This window comes from Mauremys mutica, chromosome 10, assembly GCF_020497125.1.
Source record: "Mauremys mutica isolate MM-2020 ecotype Southern chromosome 10, ASM2049712v1, whole genome shotgun sequence".
NCBI lineage: Eukaryota > Metazoa > Chordata > Testudines > Geoemydidae > Mauremys > Mauremys mutica.
Window position 1 is genome coordinate 20,153,763 of NC_059081.1, and position 21,447 is coordinate 20,175,209.

The window sequence follows — 21,447 nt, forward strand, 5'->3', positions numbered from 1 at the left end:
GATATCCACAACATTGTGACTCTATTTTGCTTTGTTTTTTTCCTGAATGGTATGAAAGGTAGCTAATGGCTGGTGAGAATAAAATTTTACTCTGCATTTTAATTACCACAAAAACTGGTATCCCCTTTAAAATTGTCTTTTAGTAATATAAGAAATTCCTACTTTCACTTGCCATCTTGCGAATGGTTCATCATCAGCCATGAAGCGTGCAGCCTCTGTTTCTGTGCTGTTCAGAACAGGAATCTGGCAGTCAACGGCCGTAGAGCTGAGAAAATCTGCTTTTGTGGGTTCTTGTTCTCTTGATATCCAGTTGCCATTGAAATGCTACAGAAGAAAATGTATGCAGGCAGAAGCCAGATACAAATGAATTCCACTTGTCAGCACATATTTATATTTCTAATTAATAATGTAAAGAATTTAGCCTTGAGAAGCAAATCTCACCTCCCCCTCCAAGGCTGCAGAGGGCCCCAGAAAAAGCAGAATCAGTGTGGTTCTGCTACACAAGGGAAACCAGCTCAAGCAGAAGAGTAGAGGGAGGTGGGACCTGCTGGAAATCCAGCAGCCATTGCCTCCCAAGAGCAGCAGACCCTAGAACAGGCTTCAGAACTGTGCTGTAACCATGCCAAAGTGCCCACTACCTCCTCCTGGCTATTCAGGCTTGGAACAAGGTATAGCCCTTTCTGACTTCAACAGGTCACTTGTGTGGGTAAGTTGTGCAAGGTTTGCCCCTAACGTATCGATGGGAACAGCTTCATTCTGAAAAATAATCTATCCTGTCACTATATCAGGGAAGCCTTCTGTAACTATAGTTTAAATATTGTATTTCACATTCAAATACATTTAGAAATACAGCCAGGCATATAGATGCACAAAATGAGAAATAATACTGTGATTTTAGGTCTCATTGAATGAGGGTATAGCTGAGCCAAATAAGAGCTAAACAAAGTTTGCAGGAAAAAAGAATGGTGAGAATATATTGCTTTGGCTCACTTATGACCCAATCATGGTAGATTGGCTTCAGCTCCCGTTGCTTACAATGATATGCTTGCACCGGGATTTGAAGGTGTTCTGCACCTAGTAATGACAATGGGATAGGAGGGGACTCAGTCCCAGATCCTAAAAGGTATTAGACACCTAATTCTTATTGAAATCAATTTACTGAAATCAATGATTTCAGTATTCAGTACTATGATTCTATGATCTGGGCCTCTGAGCCTTACAGGATTGGGTGCTTTTACAAATGTAAGTACGTAAATAGTTCTACTATATTGCTGATTGACTTTGCGCTCCCATGGTACATTGCTTACAATCAGTCTGGTGACCTCACAGTGCAGATCTGGAGAGTCTCTGAAGCTGAGGCCAAACACTCGGATCCTGTTACAATCAGAAACTTGTATATCACAGAGACCCCTGTTCTCTAAGCCTGTGATCTCCAGAGTGTTCCCTGAAAGGGTGAAATAAACATAGAACTTTAGAGAGAAGCAGTTAAACTCATTTCATTTTTATCAAATTGTTCTTACTGTTGCCCTGCTTTTTTCCCCATTTCCCTTGTATTTATAACTCATACACCTGTTATATCTGCTTTGAAATAGCACGGCCCTACAAGGGTAGCAGCAGCAATCAGCATCAAAGGGGATGAACCTCTAGTCAGACAATAATCCTATTGAACACACAGTGCTGCTAGGCTGATAGCAATGAGTTTTCTGCAGCTAAGACATTTCACCTTTAAAGGAGCTGTGTATGTAACAATATTAACCAACCTCACAGGCTTGTGGTGGTGGTGAGGGTTAAGTCATTAATGGGTGAAACTTAACTCTGCAGACAGCCAGAACAAGGCCTACGTATCACTTAAAGTCTTGCTTAAACCCTATTTTGAGGGCTTAACTGGGACAGAGGGTATTTCTACACAGCAAATTAAAACCCACAGCTGGCCCGTGCCAGCCAACTTGGGCTCGTGGGACTCAGGTTGTGGTGCTTGTTTCATTCCTGTGTAGACTTCCAAGGTCAGGCTGGAGCCTGAGCTCTGGGACCCTCCCACCCCACAGAGTCCTAAAGCCCAGGCTCCAGTGAACCCAAAAGTCTTCACAGTAATGAAACAGCCCCATAGCCCGAGCCTCTTGAGTCTGAGCTGGTTAACACAGGCCAGCTGCGGGTGTCTTGTTGCTGTGTAGAAATACCCTTAAATGCTGCATAGCCCTTCCTGTCCCTCTGCACCAGGTGGAATTGAACTCATTGATGTTTGTAAGTGCTGTATGATCCTCAGGTGGGTGCTGTGACAGAACTACTGAGTTTTATTGCTTTTTGGGCTTCTTTATGCTATGGTGGAATCACTGTCCAAGGAATGGTTTCAGAGTAGCAAGGAATATACAAAATATACAGAAAGAGAATAGTTAAATCGTTAGCATATTGAGTTAAAGTCCAGCCCAGGTATTTATCTTTTCTTGGATATAAATTTCCCTTGTAATTTTAAACTAAGTTGTTTCTTTTCTCTTCTATACTGTTGTTGTATATCTGGGCACTTTTAGGTAGTCCGAATGCAATGCCCAAATAGAAATTTAGCCAGCATGCTGAAGTTAATACCTCTACTCTTTCAAAAAGTGCCGTGGCATAGACCTAAGTGTCAACCTCCTTCAGCACAGTGTCTGAGCACTTGTCTGTCATCTATTATGACTACAAAAGGTCAGGATAATAGTTTCATGTTTCATCAGTGAAGCTTCATAGAATTTTAAGCCAAAAGGGACCATTATGATCATCTAGTCTGACCTCCTGCATAACGGAGGGCTTAGAATGTCACCGTTTTCTGTATCAAGCCCATAACTTTGGGTTGAGCTACAGCATATCTAAGGCCTGGTCTACACTAAAAAGGGGGTTCGAATTAGGGTACGCAAATTCAGCTACGTGAATAGCGTAGCTGAATTCGAAGTACCCTAATTCGAACTACTCACCCGTCCAGACGCGGCGGGGTCGAACTCCGCGGCTCCCCCGTCGACTCCACCACCGCCGTTTGCAGTGGTGGAGTACCGGAGTCGACCGCGGCACTTCCGGAGTTCGAACTATCGCGTCTAGATCAGACGCGATAGTTCGAACTCCGAGAAGTCGAACTCACCGCGTCGACTCAGCCGGTAAGTGTAGACTAGCCCTAAGACAGCACCTACAGAAGCACAGTATTACCTAATACAGGGGTTCTCAAACTGGGGATTGGGACCCCTCAGGGGGTCACAAGGTTATTATATGAGGGGTCAGGAGCTGCTAGCCTCCACCCCAAACCCACTTCGCCTCCAGCATTTATAATGGTGTTAAATATATTAAAAAGTGTTTTTAATTTATAAGGGGGGGTGTCACACTCAGTGGCTTGCTATGTGAAAGGGGTTACCAGTACAAAAGTTTGAGAACCACTGACCTAATACTACAGTATAATGGTACATTGGCTCAGTTCTGATTCAAGGGACAAAATGCCACAAACTGAATTGACAATAGGACCTCCTATAGCACCCATCTTTCCCTTGAAGGATCTCCCATTTAAGAACTGATGGGGACTAATGATGTTTAAATCTGTGATCCCATCAGATCACAGCTCGAGGTGGCATAGCTGCATGTCGCTTGTTTTTTGAGGAGGGGAGAAAGCACAGCAAATGTAGAAAATTGTAAAAGGCTTCTCCTGTGCTTTTGAAATGCTTTTAACTTTTTTTTGTTAAAGGTTTTATTGCAGTGACATTAAAAGTACTGTTGGGCACAAATGCTGTATTTACAAAAAGAATGTAAAGCTTATTAGCACTCATCAGCTGGGTGAGTAGCCATGTAATATACAAAACTATTAGTCAAAAGTGGTGAACAGTTTTGATCAATTGCTTTCTTCTATTGTTAGTGCATTAAAAAAAACCCACTTCATTGTGTATTTCATGATAGTAGTAGAGCCTACTAATACTGTTGTAGCTAAGATTGTGTTATTTCCATTATTTCAGAGTTGCAAGCTTTTTAGAACTTAAAAATCATATTAGGTTATAACCAGATAGGAGTGGGGGAAAGGAATATACTTATATAGCCATTTCCTACACAGGAATACATGTGGCTACTCACAGGGTGCCCACTAAAGCAGGTGTGTAGTTTGCAGTAAAGCAAGGTCTGCTCTGTTTGTATAAGGTTTGCTCACATCCTGTGCACATCTCAACTATATCAAGTATGTGTCAGGGCCAAAGCAAAATTATCCAGCCATGCTAAACACTCAAATGACTTACACAGTCATCTTGACACATTCAGTATTTACTTCACCTCCAGACACCCCTTCCATAATTTCTTTAAATTGATCTGAAGTTAGGTAAGCATGTTCCCATATATATTTATGGTATCTTCTACCTGAAATGGTAGGTCTAAGGATTCCAGATGGTTGAAAATGGGATGAATTTTTGAATATTTTTTTAATTATCCTTGGTGTTTTTGTTTTGTTTTTTAGAAGAATATGTCAAAATTTGAAATATTTTACCAGCTCCACTTGGGAGCACCCTAGCCCCTAATCATGGAGTTTGGAGTCTAATTTTAGGCATCCATTTATGAAAACTGTGGCCTAGTTATGCAATGATGATTTATGTTTAACTGTGTGAATACCCAAAAAAAAAAAAAAATCTAATGCATTTCAAATTCTTCCAAATTCTGCTTATGTCCAGATTATTTGTTTTTCAAATGTGTAAGCCAATAATGTTCTATGAACTTGACTGATAGCAAAAAGGAAAAGCAAAAACACAACTTAATTCAATGCAAAGTGTTCCAAAGTGCTTCACAAACTATAGATGTGTACACTATTGAAATGCAGCCAACCAGCTGCTGTCCGCATGCGGCACAACAATTAGTGTGCAGGAAATTTAAGAGGTAAAACCTCTATTCTTCTCAAGTGTCCAGGTGTGCAAAGGAGACAGGACTTTGGATTTGAAGGTCTCATTTCAATATTTTTGACATCCGTGTATGAGTTTGGATTCAATATGTACCTAAGCGTAGGTTCCTATAGCATGCTGGTGAGCAGTAATAAAATGAAAAATACTATGGGCCCAATGCTGTAAACAATTATGCTTGTTAGTGTATCAGTAGTCACGGGAATCAGTGGATACCGGCTCACTTCTGTATGTCAGAACTTTCTTTGTAGGACCTGATCCAAGGCCCTGTAGAGTTAATGGGACTTTGGATTAGGCCCACAGTCAGTATCTTTAAGCATATGACTAGTCACATTGAACTCTAAGGGGCTACTTATGTGAAGTTATTCACCTACATTAGTGTCTGCAGGATCAGGGCCTATATGTCCACAACAGAGCAGGATGATCTCCATAGTGAGTATTTTAGTAGGTGAATGTTGCCTTTTTTTTTCCTGTTTGCAAGTTGTTTGTAAATGAGCTTTGGTTCTTATGAACGTGTCCACTAGTCAAAATTGTTTGAACAAGCTTTTTATGGGTGTTCATGAACTATTCTGTAAGGAAACTAAGGTTTCCCATTCCATTTGGTTTTGGTTTTGCAAGATTTAAGTCTGAAACTTCCTGTAATGCCTTCATGCAGAATGGCATAAGGAATTATACACTTACATTTGAATGTTCTGGCTGTTCTCAGACCTCCCATTTTATGAAGTTTTGTAGCATTGAATTCTCTATACCTCAGAAAATGGTCTTGTTTAGCCACATGCTTCACTGAATTGCTTTCACTGCTTTGCATTAAAGCAAATAAACTAATCAGCAGAAAAGACTAATCTCCCTGATCTGATCTTCAGGGAACAATATGGATCACTGAGCAAGCAACCTTCCAGATACCTTATGATAAGAATTTGATATCCTTTTAGAATTCAGTTTCTATTGACTTTGTAACTATCAAGCTAATAATCCCACTCTAACTCAGCCAGGTTTGTGCTTTGGATGGAAAGACCTGGGAGTTAAAACAATAGATTAAGGGTGATATTGATGTTTGTCTTTTCAAATGTGTGTGTCATTACATTATCACTATAAAAATGTTAAACTAAAATTGCTATGGAAAGAAAAAGACTTCAAAACTAAACCAGGTTTTTTAACCCTTAAGAATCAGTTACAAAAGTCTTAGTTAGAAGTCTGCTTTATGTGGCGGTGGAAATCTCATGCCTTTAACATACATCAGAGTATCTCAGTAGCAAAATCTGTAAGGGTTAGTTCAAAAATATTTTATTTTAGTTTTTCATGAGGTTTGTATATGCTATGGTGGTGATTTTCCCAAATATGGTCCTTTTGCAGCACTGGTTTGCTCAGTATAAAAGCATCTGGGGTACATTTTTCAAAAGCACATAATTCCTGTTTTCAAAAGGGACTTTTGAAAACGTTACCTCTAGTGACATCCAGGCCTGGGTTCCTCTTTGCTAAAAGATGTTTATTGTGTAGTATTTTAATTCTGAACACTTTGTTCTGCATCCTAGAAAAGCACCTTTCTGAAGGTGTTCAGGGCCCACTTCTGTACATGCCCATTAAGTAATTTTATTCAGGTGAAAGGTCCCACTGATGTCAATGAGCCCACTCAAGTGAATAAAGTTATGCTCTTAAGAGTGTGCAGTATTGGGCCTTTGTATGGCTGTGTGCGTAAACTGGGAAGAAGGAAGAAATAGTGCTAAAAGCAATTTGCAGATAAATCTGAAAAAAAATACTACATATCCATATTAAAACATTATGTAAAACATTGACGTAACTGAAAAATATAACAAAGTAATAACCAAACAGTTAACAAATTCCAATATTTTTGCAATGTTTGATGTACATTTTCATATTCTGTCCACATCTGTTTTCTGAGATACTCATATAGGCTGGGAAACATTTATTAAGTTGAGATTTTGACCCTCAACATTAAAGTTTCCATTTACAGACTTTACACAGCCTCGTCTGCAAAATAGAGTTATCTCGGTGCATAGGCCATACTCCTTTGGAGACACTAGGAATATCAGCTTGAAGGAAGTAAGAATGTATTTTTAGTACATTTAAGCTCTACCAAAAACCCCTGATCCCAGCGGAATGGCAGCAGCATGTTAAACAGCTACATACTGCACATGGAAAACCTGCATACCATGCTCCTGGGGTTTCAAAAATTAGTAGTGAAGAGACATGAATATGATGGGCTCAGAGGGTGTTAGCTCCTAGTACATAAACAACTCTACTTCACTTGTCATTTTTGTGTGTGTTTGGAGAAAGTGTGGGAGCATCTATTATACTGGCCAGTCACAGGTAATGTTCAAAAATTCACAATCAGCTAAATAAGAAAGAAAAATCAGAATTGTGGAATGGAAAAGTGGAGTCAGTAACAAGAAGAGGGATTTTGGGAAAAAGAAATGACTATTTTTAAGACAAAAGGCCTGATTTTCTCTCATGTATGCTCATTTGAAGTCAATGAAATTACATGGGTGTAAGGGATAAGAGAATCAAGTCCATTATCTTCAATTTAGAAGAAAGAAATTTGGGGGGAGGGATAGCTCAGTGGTTTGAGCATTGGCCTGCTAAACCCAGGGTTGTGAGTTCAATCCTTGAGGGGGCCATTGGGGGATTGGTCCTGCTTTGAGCAGGGGGTTGGACTAGATGATCTCTTGAGGTCCCTTCTAACCCTAATAATCTATGATTCTAAGTCTTCCAAAAGAATCATGTCCATTTAAAAATTGCAGTGTTTCATGGTAATAGCATTGTCTTTTGGCCAACAAGGCTTAGTGGACATCATAGTGATTACCATTTATCTCCACTATACTCAAGTATATGTCAGCATTTCTTTTAAAAGACAATTTTTGATAGATTGCTTTAACTTGTCCCGTTAAAAATGTATTTCAACCTACACACAGGTATATATGGTGATTTCCAAAATTACCCCAAGAGAAGGTGTTTTGGTTTTAGATTTAAATTACTATAGCAAAACCAACTTCTAAAACTTGGATTCAGTTGATTTATGTGAGGGATGTTTTGTGATTTCAGATGACTGTTCCCTACTAAAAACCAGCATTGTCCTATAAAATACCCTACTCTGTTCATCAAGGGTCTAATCATAGTCCCATTGAAGTCACTAGCAGAATTCATGCTAATTTCAAAGGACCAGATCTACCCCATTTATCTTCATTGAGTAGCACCTTACTCTGCAGGCTGCTCTACTGATTTCCGTGGGGCTACTAGTAGAATAAAGTACCACCTAACGCGAAGGTGGGTAGCAGAATCTGGGCCAATGAGAGAGAGATGAGACTGCATGAACAGCTATTGCCTTTCTGTATGAAAATCAATGTAAATTAAATTTGTAAAATTAACAATTTTCCATTCAGTGTTTGGTATGCAGTGTATAGCCTAATTTATGCACAGAGAATGTCCATGACCCAGTGCACCATAATGGCCTACTCAGAGCTGCTATGATCTATAATGTCAATAAACCACATATTAAATGTGCCAAAGAGTATGTATTTACTTGACAGACTAATGGCCCTTAAATAATTTCCACAGCCCGTCATGATCTGGAGATTAAGGACCATGGAGCTGATAGCAGTGAAAGCACTATATTTATTTCAAAGTCAATATGTTCTCATATAAAATCTCAACAGTAGATTTTTTTAACAAATAAAATCTGAAGACGGCACCCTTCCCCTTAGGACTCCAAACACTTTCAATCTTCCCTTTTAATTTTCCCTTCTGTTTTGTTCTATAACATAAACAATGAGAACAAAATAACATTTAGGGTCAGCTTTAAACGTCATTGCCCATGATATTCCATCCTTGGCTATCTTTGTACTCCATCTTTGGCCAGAGGAGTCAGAAAGGCTTAACGGATCTCATGTGCCATTTGTGCTACAAGACCGTTAGAAGTCTTCATTCCAAAGTTTTCCACTTTGGTAGCTTTAATTCAGCCCCATAGCATTATATAATATAGATTTTGTTTTTCATTAATTTTCTCTAATACAGCTGCAGTAAAAGAACAAGATTTGGGCCAAAATCAGTATGATAAAATTCAAAATGGTCAATATAACTATTTAAAAAATAACACCGCGTAACTCATGTAACTGCTATTATAAATGGCTACAGGGGACCTGTTTGCTCTGATTCAGAGCTCTAAACATTCAGCTAGATCCCAACAGTTTCTTAGCAGAAATGCTGAAATCAAGAGGCATATTCACATCTCAGTATACAAGGGTTTAAACACGCGGCTCCTTCACCTTCATATGAGAATGATACATTCCTAAATATAGCGGGTTAGCATTAGCTTCTTATCTTCCTGTAATATGTTTTAAGAAATTTATTTCTTCTTTTTCTTTGATGGCTGGAATTTTTTTTCCAAAACTTTCCACATTTGAATTGAAACTTGCAACCAGAGCTCTTAAAGTGTCATTACCTCAGTTAAACTGATTTGTCCTTATTATTCCTCATTACCTTTTATTTTGTAATTGCTCTAGAGAGCTTTATAGAAGCTGCATATAATATCCATCTATGTGTACTTTACTGGTTATGAATTTTTTTATAGTCAATGTGGTCAATGTATAGAAATTGGAGGCACCAACCTGATTTGTTAACCATGGTAATTGGATTCTCCATTTAATTACAGGTGGTAATGACATTTTAAGCACCTTCTACAGGTGTTGGGAGTTTTTATTAAATGTGAAGCAGCATTAAGAAAGTCTAAGCTTCTGGAGCACTGCCAAATTTCAGAGGTGCCTTTCAACTCTAAATTGCAGTTTTCATTTGAGGATAATTATAACTCTGGCCACCTGGACAGCTCCTTGTTGAAATCAACATTACATGAGGAGTAAATCTACAAGAAACATTCAGCTCTAGTGAATTCAAACATGCTTAAATGCTGAATGATTTGAAATGTGTTCTGGGTTGTGTTTTCATTCCTTAAAAATATTATATGCACACCTTATTTTCCTGTACCCTTCAGGGATATACATTTCCAATGCCAGAAAGACATTGTCATGTACTGACACTAGGGGTAGGATTTTGGTGAGTGTGAGACAAGAAATTTCAAATATGCTCCTGATATTATTCTCTTTGCTGTTATGACAATATTAAGGCATGCATGCAAATTCTGGTTTAAGAAAGTTATACTATACTTTGTTCTGAAGCTTCTGGGTACAGATAGGTTCAGAACAAGGACTCTCCTTCTGCTTCATTATTCATGTACCTTTTCCCCTTTGGTAACTTCTTCCAGAGAGTGGAATTTAAATAAGCATCACAAAGGACAATCTCCATTTCAATATTAACATACACTTTATTGTATCTTGGGTCTTGCACCTCTTAAAGCAAGCGTGAGGCAACTTTGTACTTTCTCCTACAGAAACCCCATTCCATTCTTTCCTCCTCCTTAACTTCTACACCTTTTATTCTCTGAGTGTATTGTAAATCTGAGGCTTATGCTGTTTGTCCTTGTCCATGAGTGACTGTACAAGTGTTCCTGTACAAGCTAGAATTAGGCATGCGTGACCTGCAAGTCAGTTGGTTGATACTTTTTCTATTAGCATATGCATCTTTACTGGTGTGGGGGATATTTTTAGTTCTTTGCCACCAGGCGTGTTTTCTGGTGTGAAAGCCTGACCCTACTGATGTCTTTGGGATTTTTCCACTGCAATACTCCCATTGACTTCAGCAGGGACAGGAGTTCACCCTTAGTATCTTAGAAAGGTTGAGATAAAAAGATAGAGAGATACTCAGTTCTGAGAACTGAAGATAATATTTTAACTGCTGTTTAACAAACACAGCACTGCTGTTTAAATTGCTCCCTTCTACTGTGTGACACTGTAGCACTTGTCTCTGTGAATAGGTTTTATGCAGGCTTGGCAGAATTTAATTTTTATTTTTTAAAGAATTTTGATGGATAATGCCAATGTTTATGTTTATGTATTTTTTTCTATTTTTATTTATTTAATTTTTCACTCTTGCAGGAAATTGGGGGTGATCAGACAATTATTTAATGGCAGTAGTAGATGATGAGATTCAAAAAGCTAAAGCTTCATAATAATTAAAACACAAATTGTTAGCCTCATGTCAAAGTATTAAAAGTAAATAGCCTTAAATCAAACTCTAAGAAGTTCTCAAGCAGCATTTCCTCATTTGGCCTATCTGTAAATTTCAATTATTATCAATGGAAATACTTTTTCATTAGTTTGTGTATGCACAGTGAAACTCATATATACCGATGTTTACTGATAAAAATCAAATTCTTCCAAGCCTAGTTTTATGTCGAAACACAATCTTCTTTTAACATTTTTGTCCGTTAAATGTGTAAAAAAAAAAAAAAAAAAGCCGTATGTCAATGCAATGTTAAGCAAGTAGAGTTAAATCATAAAGTCAGTAATTGTAAAAGTTAAGGTTCAAACAGCAACATTAACTTTGGCACGTTTATACTAAACACATTACTTTCATAGGTTCATAGATTGCAAGGCCAGAAGGGACCATAATGATCATTTAGTCTGTCCTCCTGTATAACACAGGCCATAGAACTTCCCCAAAACATATTCTAGACCATCTCTTTTAGAACAAACATCCAATCGTAATTTTAAACTGGTCAGTAATGAGAATCTACCAAAACTCTTGGTAAATTGTTCCAATGGTTAATTACTCTCACCATTAAAAATTTGCACCTTATTTCCAGTCTGAATGTGTCTACCTTCAGCTTTCAGCCATTGGATTGGTTTATAACTTTCTCAGCTAGACTGAAGAGTCCATTATCAAATATTTGTTGCCTATGTAGGTTCTTATAGACTGTAATCAATTCACCTCTTAACCTTCTCTTTGTTGAGCTAGATAGATTGAGCTCCTTACGTCTGTTGCTATAAGGCAGGGTTTCTAATCCTTTTAATCGTTGTGGCTTTTTTCTGAACTTTCTCCAATTTATCAACATTCTTCTTGAATGAGACCAGAACTGGACATAATATTTCAGCAGCAGTCATACCAGTGCCACATACAGAGATAAAATGATGTATATCCTCCTATTCAAGATTCCCCTGTTTGCATCTAAGGGTATGTCTACACTATAAAATTAGGTCGATATTATAGAAGTTGATTTTTAGAAATCGATTTTATACAGTCGATTGCGTATGTCCACACTAAGCACTAGCTTTATGCAAAACTTCAAACTACAGTATTAGCCATTTCTCTGTAGTTTGATTCAGCACTAGCAAAAACATATATTCTTTCTACTTATCCCATAACTGAAAAAGCCCAAAGGACTTTGTCAACATGTTCTTTAAATCACTTTTGGGAAGAGACCAAATATAGACATTCACAACCCCAAAGGTAAATGTTTCCGAAAATGGTGTGTGTGAAAACAGACAGGAATTCTGTGAACTGCTTCACAAGCTGTGCTACATGACCAATTCCAGTTGCTTGCTATAACTAGAGTTATGTTTAAGGTAGAACTGATTAAGAAATATTTTCTATTTCTGTGAAAACTTAAATGAAAATAAGAATTTTCATTTTTGCCAAAATGTTTCTTCAAAAATATTCACTGAGAAACTGAAAATGTCTCTCTTTTCTTCTTCAACAACAACAACAACAACAACAAACAACAAAATGTTGGCTGAAAACCTACATTTTTCAGGCTTTAAATATTTTTTTTTTTGCTTTTGGTGGTCCCAGACTGCACATCTTCAACTGATATATTTGGTTTTCGACAATCAAAAACTAAAAAAATTGAGAGTTTCAGTTTTTCAATGAAAATAAAAAATGAATGGAAAATGATCATTCCCTATGAAAATTTCCATTTTGACCAAAAAAAAAAAAAGTTTCAAATGAAAAATTTCAACCAGCTTTTGTTTCAGGTTGTAAGAATAACTAGGAGATAGAGAGTGCTGCCAACCAATGGGTAAACAGATTTTTAAATATGAAACAGTTCTTGGTTCGGTCATGTTTGTGTCCCTGCAAATAAAACATTTGTAAATATTCATACAAAGAAGATTTTTGTTCATATTAATGTTTGGGAAACGACAATTCTTCATATGAATACCAGTATTCAGGCATTAAAACCCTTCAGAAAGGCTTCACAGGGGCCCAGGGATTGTCCATATGAATTAGATTGCACGAGTAGGGTCTAAAATCAATCTGCTAGCAAGCAATTCACAAATGGAAAAAAATGCTAAATTTCTCAGATATGTTATTTGCAATTAATAGTTTGACCACACCTAGTAAGACTGTGTTGTGTAGCTGTTTGTTTTTAACTTTTTTTCTATTGATGTGAGTAGCTATTAGATGTTTATGGATTGGGTATATTGGTATTTTGTGGGCGACTGTTGCTTTAAGTCCAATGAGACTGCTTGCTTTTTCTGAGAAGGCAGCATGTATAATCTCACTGGTATTGTGGAAAATGGAAAAAGCAAATGTTAAAGGTTCCCCAGGTCAGCTGCATCTGCTTGTTTTTGTTTGTTAGGGATTTTTCTTTTTTCAAAAGAAAAATGTGCAGTAGTGACTCACTTTGGCAATATTTACTCCTTTTTAGTTTGATTCTCCCCCATTTTTGTGTCTTTGCTTTGCCCTCTCTAGCTTGTGTAACTATAAAGCATTCCAGGATGGATGACTGCAATAAAATGTTTTAGACAATTTCTTGTATAAAGGAATCAAAGGGGTAGCTGTGTTAGTCTGTATCCACAAAAACAACGAGGAGTCCAGTAGGACTCCTTGTTGTTTTTGTATAAAAGTAGTACTTTGCACTTCTATAGCTGCGTTTGTCCATGGATTTCAAAGCACTTTATAAATGTTAATTACATAAAAAAATGATCCTGACTTTTAGTTGCAGCTGAGAAATGTACAGTGGAGGAGGTTGCAGAAGGAAACACTATTTACTATATTAAAGAACAGAATGATCAGATACATAGATGAACATGATTTGTTAAGGGAGGGGTTAACATGGCTGGTGTAAAGGGAAATCACGTCTCGCCAATCTATTAGAATTCTTAGAGGGGGCAATACATTTGTGGAGAAAGATGATCCAGTGGATATGGTGTACTTGGACTTTCAGAAAGCATTTGACAAGGCCCCTCACCAAAGGCTCTTAAACAAAGTAAGCAGTCACAGGATAAGAGGAAAGTTCCTCTCATGGATGAGTAAGACAGGGTACATTTATGGTAGGAATAAATGATCAGTTTTCAGAATGGAGAGAGGTAAATAGTGGGTTTCCCCAGGGATCTGAGGGTCCTCCAGGGGTATATGGTGTTCAAGATACTTATGAATGATCTGGAAAAAGGGGTAAACAGTGAGGTGGCAAGTTTGCAGGTGATACAAAATTACTCAAGATAGTTAAATCCAAAGCTGACTGTGAAAAGTTATAAAGGGATCTCAAAAACTGGGTTAGTGGGCAAGAAAATTGCAGATAAAATTCAATGTTTATAAAGCCAAAGTAATGCACATTGGAAAACATAACCCCAACTATCCACACACAATGATGGGGTCTAAATTAGCTGTTACCACTCAAGAAAGAGATCTTGCAGTCATTGTGGATAGTTCTCTGAAAATATCTGCTTAATGTGCAGCAGCAGTCAAAAAAGCTATCAATGTTAGGAACCATTAGGAAATGGATAGACAATGAGACAGAAAACATGATAGTGCCACTATATAAATCCATGGTATGCCCATACCTTGAATACTGTGTACAATTCTAGTAGCTTTATCTCAAAAAACATATACACCTCAACCCCAATATAATGCTGTCCTCGGGAGCCAAAAAATCTTACCGCGTTATAGGTGAAACCGCATTATATCGAACTTGCTTTGATCCGCCGGAGTGTGCAGCTCCTCCCCTCCGGAGCACTGCTTTACCCCATTATATCTGAATTCATGTTATATCAGACCGTGTTATATCGGGGTAGAGGTGTATTAGATTTGGAAAAAGTACAGAGAAGGACAACAAAAATGATTAGGGGTATGGAACAACTTCCATATGAGGAGAGATTAAAAAACCTGGCACTGTTCAGCTTGGAAAACCAGATGACTAAAGGGGGATATAATCGAGGTCTATAAAATCATGAGTGGTGTGGGGAAAGTGAATAAGGAAGTATTATTTTCTCCTTCACATAACACAAGAACCCGGGGTCACCCAATGAGATTAATAGGCAGCAGGTTTAAAACAAATGAAAAGAAGTACTTCTTCACACAACCCATAGTAAAGCTGTGGAACCCATTGCTAAGGGATGTTGTGATGGTCAAAACTATAACTGGGTTCAAAAAAGAATTAGATAAGTACAAGGGGGTACAATTAGATGAGTGCAAGGGGCATGTGATGGGGGGCATGTGATTAAGAAACAGGCCTTCTGGAAGATAAAAGGGTAGCCTGCGCTCATTCAGGGAGCGACTTCAGGGAATGAAGACCTCTACTTAAGAAAAGCTACTGAAGAGCCAATGAGGAGGCCTAGGTCGAGAAACTGAACGTCTAGGTGGAAGATCTGGGGGAGAACCTGCAGGGAGGAGGAGGAGCATGCCTCTGCAGGAACAGGACTATGAATCCTGCATCAAGGGTGTGGGGCAGCTAGGAAGGCTAGATGAAAAATTTGTAGTATTTTCAACTTATTATAGTATAAATCAAAGTCCCCAAAGGGAGGAGTTATTGAGAAAACACCCACTGGAGTTTGATTGAGCCACAAATCAAATAGTAAACACATAGCGATGTCTATCAATTTGTGTTTGCAGCAATTGATGTGCATTCTTGTTTTCAATTTCTGATATTCTGTGCTGTCTCAGGCTCTTTCCTCTAGTCTGTTGCTTGTTAGCAGTCACTGCAATATTGTCAAATAAATCCATATATTACCATTACCACCATTTATTACTTGATAGGAAGCATTGCTAACTCAAAAACCAGAAGGGACTTCTAAAAATCTCCCTCTCTCGCTCATGAATTTTATCCATAGGAAAAAATCTGTTCAAAACAATTTCCCCACATAGATTGAAGCTGGGCAAAATAGAAAAAGACATGAAACATTTGGTCAGGAAAACTTTGCAAAATCCAGCAAATAAATTATGTACCAAACATCATAATTTATTAATATTGTATCAGCTGGGTAAATAACTGAGAAAACCCTCTGTTTAAACAAGCAAAAGTTTTTTCAGTAAACTACTATGTAAATATTATTAGCCCAGCATTACCACAAACAAAAAAAAGTTTTCATGTTTGTATTACATTAAGTCAAAACACTTAAGCACGTTTAACTTGAAGCACATGAGTCTTCTCTCCTTATTCAGAAATGCACTTATGTGTTTAAATCTTGCATTCCTAAGTTTAAGTATGTGCTCGAGCAAACTGCTGAATTGGAGCTTAAATTTCCAACTTGCACCTCTATCTTGCAATCATTTATGCATGTGCATATCTTTAAGCACTGTAAGTAGTCACATTGGCACTATTCTTCATTTACACTGAGAGGCCTGAAGTTAAATGAGAATCAAACCCATAAACTTCAGTGGGCTACTTATGTGTCTAAATCTAAGCATGTGCATAAGTGTTTGTATAATCAGGACCTTTGGGCCAAATTATGTCCACAGAAGCATGTTAACACCAAGCAAATCTATATAAGCCCTGTGAACATATCTGAGGTTAAAATTGATCCCATAGCTAGTTACATGGTCATTTAACTTTGAAAACATTTCTTATTCCTCTAGATGCTTTGGACTACTATCATATTTGAAATTCATTTACAAATTTTATTTTATGATGGTAAAGAAGAAAGAGCCATCTATGCAGAGCTAGCATGTGTATCGACCACCGTGTTAGCAGGACTCTCATTTTTGGCGGTAGTGTGTTTGTCAGTGTGCAGGTGACACATCAGATGTAAAGAAAATCGCTTCTGTAAAACCAATTTGTTAAGGGGCTTCTAAAATCCATTTTTAAAACATTATTGAGGTGAAAAAGCAAAAGACCAGTCAACCATATATTTTGTTCAGCTTTTCAAGGTCAAAAGCGCTGATTACTAATTCATCAAATAACTTACTGGCAAAGCTGTTTGAAGAGCAAACAACTCTGTGCAGATGTTTCACCTACTAACTCTAATACCATAAGAAGATGGGGAGAATAGGAACAAACAGAATGTTTTACTCACTCTTGGCAATGCTACAGTCATAGGAACTGTGGTCTTCAAAGCACCGGCACCCCCATTCTGTGCACTGTCCGTTGCCATTACAGAAATTGGGACACCTGAGAGCTGTGAGTATTTCCTCGTGGGTGGCAAGTAGCCCATTTGCTGCATGTAACAGCTGAGTTCTATTTTCTAGCACTTTTCTTTCACACTCATTTTCCAAAAATGCTATCATTGCACCTTCCCACGCCAGGTCATCCTTGAGTTGCAGATCTAACAGGCACATATCAATTGCCTCATCCAGCTGTCTCCCAAGGATGTCTTTACAGATGGAGCCAATAGTAGAATTAACAAGAACCTGCTGACAGATCTCCAAGGCTTTGGTTGAGGTTAGGCCACCTTGAGTAGGCCATATTGACTGAACTTTGGGCCGAATCCCTTCAAAGTAATCCTCTGGGAAAAAATATGCAAAGCTTTCCAAGTCCTTTTGACTCTCGTTTTGAAATGGGTAAAAAGGTAAGTATTCATAATAGACTTCTTGCCTTTTTGCTCTATCTAGCACTTCTTCTGGCTTAGTGGAGTTAATAAAACTATTGGTTTTTTGATTTTTCAAGGAAACTTTTTTTGAGTATTGTTTTAATCTGTCATCATGGCTATCTCGCTTTTTGACTGATTTAGGCAGATATCTTTGATCAAATGCTTTGGCCAACATTTTCCCATCACTTCTTAAAGTAGATTCTGTTTCTAAGCGAGTGACATATTCTGATGTAACATCTAGATATGGGATTGCAGAAGTATAATCCACATTATCATAATGGCACCCCAAAGATTGTGGGAAAGAACTCTGAAAGGCATTTCGTGTATTTACAGATAGAGTGTGCTCCTTCTGACATCTGCAGTATTTTTTCCTTTTCTCCCCTTCAGAGATTGGTGGAGTCTTGTCAAATAAACTCATCCCTGGGGGTATTCTGATTTAAAAAAAAATAGAGATTGGGGAAAAAAATAAACAGCTTTCAACAAACTGGTCCATAGCATTAAATCAACTTTCTTTTCTGAAATCTGGGTCCCAATCCAGCAAAACATTTAAGTGTGTTCTTTACTTTAAGCATATGAATAGTTTCACTGGTTTTACAGCAACCTTTGCACGACCCTTCCTGAATTGCACTATGCAGTCCATGAATGGCAATGGGGCTATTTGCTATCATGTGCTTAAGTGCTTTGCTGGATCAGTGCCTACTTGCATGACTTCAATTTACAGAATTATTTTAAAGGACACATTTTTCAGAAAATGCATATTATCCTTTTTTTTACATAAGGTGTCTGATACATTCCTGATATAACTCAACTGAAGCCAGGGGAATTACACTAAGGATGAATATAGCTCAAAAAGTTCATATTAAACTCTTGTATTAATTTAGCACTCCCTGCTCTAATTATTAAACATCTTCTCTCCCTTCTGATTTAGTGCATTCATATTTTTGCCTTTTAAAAATGTTATTCCTTTCAAAAACATTTGTGTGGTATGCTTCATTTCATTATTATAATGTAAGGGAGCTTCTTTTATTTGAATTTTCCTGTCATTGACACACACAACTGTATCTTATTGATCACAGAAATGTGGCATCACATAAGCCAAGACTAATTACATTCCTTTCTTAATTTAGTCCAGCAGTAATGATGGGGGTACTTCTAGAGAGTTTCAGTTTGAATAAGCAACCATAATTAAAGTTTGGCTGGATGTCTCATGAGAACAGAATTTCTTCTGATGTTATTTATACAGCATCAGGAGAGTTCTTGGAGCTTTATAGTTATGTAAGATACAGTTCCTACCCCAATCTTTTGTCGTACTTGAAATACAAGAGAAACAAAATTTCTTGAAGTATTTTGGTAATTCTGCTTCCCGATCCAGGCTAAACCTAGAAATTCAGGAAAATGAAGGAGTGCACCAAAATTTTGGAACTTCAGAAGGGGTCTGGTACTACTGTGGGGGCAGGGTTATCTTATCCAGTTCATCCATTGAAAGCAGTACATACAATAGAATGATTGTAGACACTAATACAATACTGAAATGGTTACGAAGTTATCAGAGTGACAGAGGAAAAGGGAACCATTACTGGGCTATTCAAGAGGTCCCCTTCTAGGTATGATATATGAGTTTGGCGTTCTAGTCAATATTTTGCAAAATGAGCAGATACAACAGAACACAATTTGATTTGAGATTTTCATAATCCTAGAATTTTTCAAATTAATGACACTGAGCTAGATATTGAGTTACTGCTGTGACTGAATTTGTAAATAGAACAGCCATTATGCGCTCAACATTAGCTTTCATACAGTCTAAGACAATAGGATGTGTTTTCTTGAGAGAGGGAATGTTGAAATTACTTATTGTTCTTTTTGAAAAGGGCAATGGGAGCTTTAACTTCCAACTGGATGCATGCCAGACACCTTCCCTAATGCTTCATGATAGCATCACCCACAAGTGAGGCTGGCTAAGAGGAAAGAGTCCTATTATCAGCTGTGTTGTAAAGACACCTAACCTAACTAATGCAGCAGAATTTTAGAGGTCCTCACAGAAACCTTACACTCAAAGGCAATTATTTCTAGAGCTAAAAGAAAAATGGAATTTTCATCCAGTAGGAAATTCTGATATGTTGACATTTGATTTCATCCTGATTCAGGATGGAATGTTGAACTATTGAAACTTTAATGCAAATGAAAAGTTCAATAATTTTGATTCAGATATGTCAAAATGTTCCATTTCAACCTTTTCAATCAAAACAAAATGTCCTGATTTTCCCAAATCAAAACATTTAATTTTGGTTTGTCAATTGGAAATAACTGTTTTGTTTCTCTTTGAGTCTACATTATTCTCTGCATCCACCTGATCCACTGCAGTGCCTCATGGAAGTTGTAATTTGGATGTCTCATGTCCCATTCCCCAGTATGGGCAAGACTACATCTCTAATGATATATCATGGTCTCTCCCTCTGGCTGAAAGCCTGCAGAGCCTCATGGGAGTCCTATGACCATGGTTCACTATGGGAGATGTAGTCTGACCAGGGAGACTGACCCATAGGAGAGAAAGGAGGCATGAGACACCCGAACTATGATTTCCGTGCACAGACTATCCAACAGATGCAGAGATGAATGTCAAATCAAAACTAAATGAAATGTTTCAATTTGGGTTTACCTGAAATGAAACTAAATGTTTCATTGCAATTTTCCTCATGGAAAATTGAAAAGTTTAGGCACAACTCAGCATTGTATCAGAAAAATTATTCAGTGTTACTTTTGAAGATAAAAGGAAAAGAGCATGTTGGCTTCTCTCCCATCAGGAGCTGCTATGGGGCTTGCATGCTATAGAACTTCTATTCCTTTTTGGTAAGGACACTATTTTAAAGACTTGGAGGGTTAGATGCAATTTTATGTGTAAAGTTGCCATTTGGAAAAGATGATGTTTAAAGAGCTCTGCGCCATCCTGAGCCCTGCAGCTTTTTTAGAGTTGTCAGCCAGGGAGAGAACTGAACTGCCAGATGGTGAATGCTCCAAGTAGCTTCAGGTGCTGGAGAGTCCTAAAGTCTAAAATTCTAATTTGTTCTCTAAAATTAAATTAAAAACAGCAGCAGGGAAATCAGCATACAGGGTTTACTTCCTATTTTGCCATTTTTTCTGTGGGTGTATTATAAGGCCTGATCCAAAGTTCTTTAAAGATAATGTGAGTGTTTTCCATTGAGTCCATTTGGTTTTGGATTATGGCCTTGATTCTTAGAGTCCTTCTTTTTATTTACTTAGGGTCTACAGCAAAAATTAAATTTGTCACCAGTTCCTCTCCCCCAAAAGGAGCACCACCTGCCTTTCCTGAGCGCAGCAAGGTCTTGTCCTAGGCCCTGACAAGTGCTGGAAAATTCTTCTCCATTCCAAGTGGACAAAGAACATAAAGTTCCCCCTAAATACTGTATCTTCCGTTGGCTGCTAGTCCCCACACAGAGCTACTACAAATTCTCCAGTCGCTCTCTTAGCTGTAGAATAGCTTACCCACTTCTTGCCAGCCTGTTGCCATTTTGGTCTGAGGAATGGGTTGGCATCCAGTAACAGGGACTAGTGGTTCATGTTGGAGCTACAACCCAAGAGAGAGAGACAAGTTCCCACAAGAAAGGAGGAAATCTGGGAATTGCTCCTGCCAGGAGTCCCAGATTTCCCCTTCTTGTAGTCAGAAAACCATCCTTCCTTCCACCTAAGTAACCCCCTAGTAGCCACATCTACATCTAGGAAATGGTTAAGTCCCCAAAAGATTAAACCCATGGGATTTAGCAACTATTCTATGGATTAATATAAAGGAAACTGAGTGCCTCTAACTTCAAGTCTTGTATGTGCTGCTCACAACTACAGCTCAAAATACTCATCAACTAAATTAGGATGATTAATGGCTTCAGCTGATTTTATGCAAG

General features: G+C 37.9%; 1 protein-coding gene across 1 annotated transcript in view; it reads right to left on the reverse strand.

Moving 5' to 3' along the window:
* LOC123378771 (von Willebrand factor D and EGF domain-containing protein-like) overlaps nt 1-21,447 on the reverse strand; it is a 258,695-nt gene that overhangs the window by 116,124 nt on the left and 121,124 nt on the right. The window contains exons 12-14 of the mRNA XM_045032909.1: nt 17,021-17,964; nt 1,308-1,444; nt 163-324 (exon numbers count right to left, since the gene is read on the reverse strand). Of these exons, the coding sequence (XP_044888844.1) occupies nt 163-324; nt 1,308-1,444; nt 17,021-17,964 (1,243 nt within the window). The remainder of the gene's footprint in view (nt 1-162; nt 325-1,307; nt 1,445-17,020; nt 17,965-21,447) is intronic.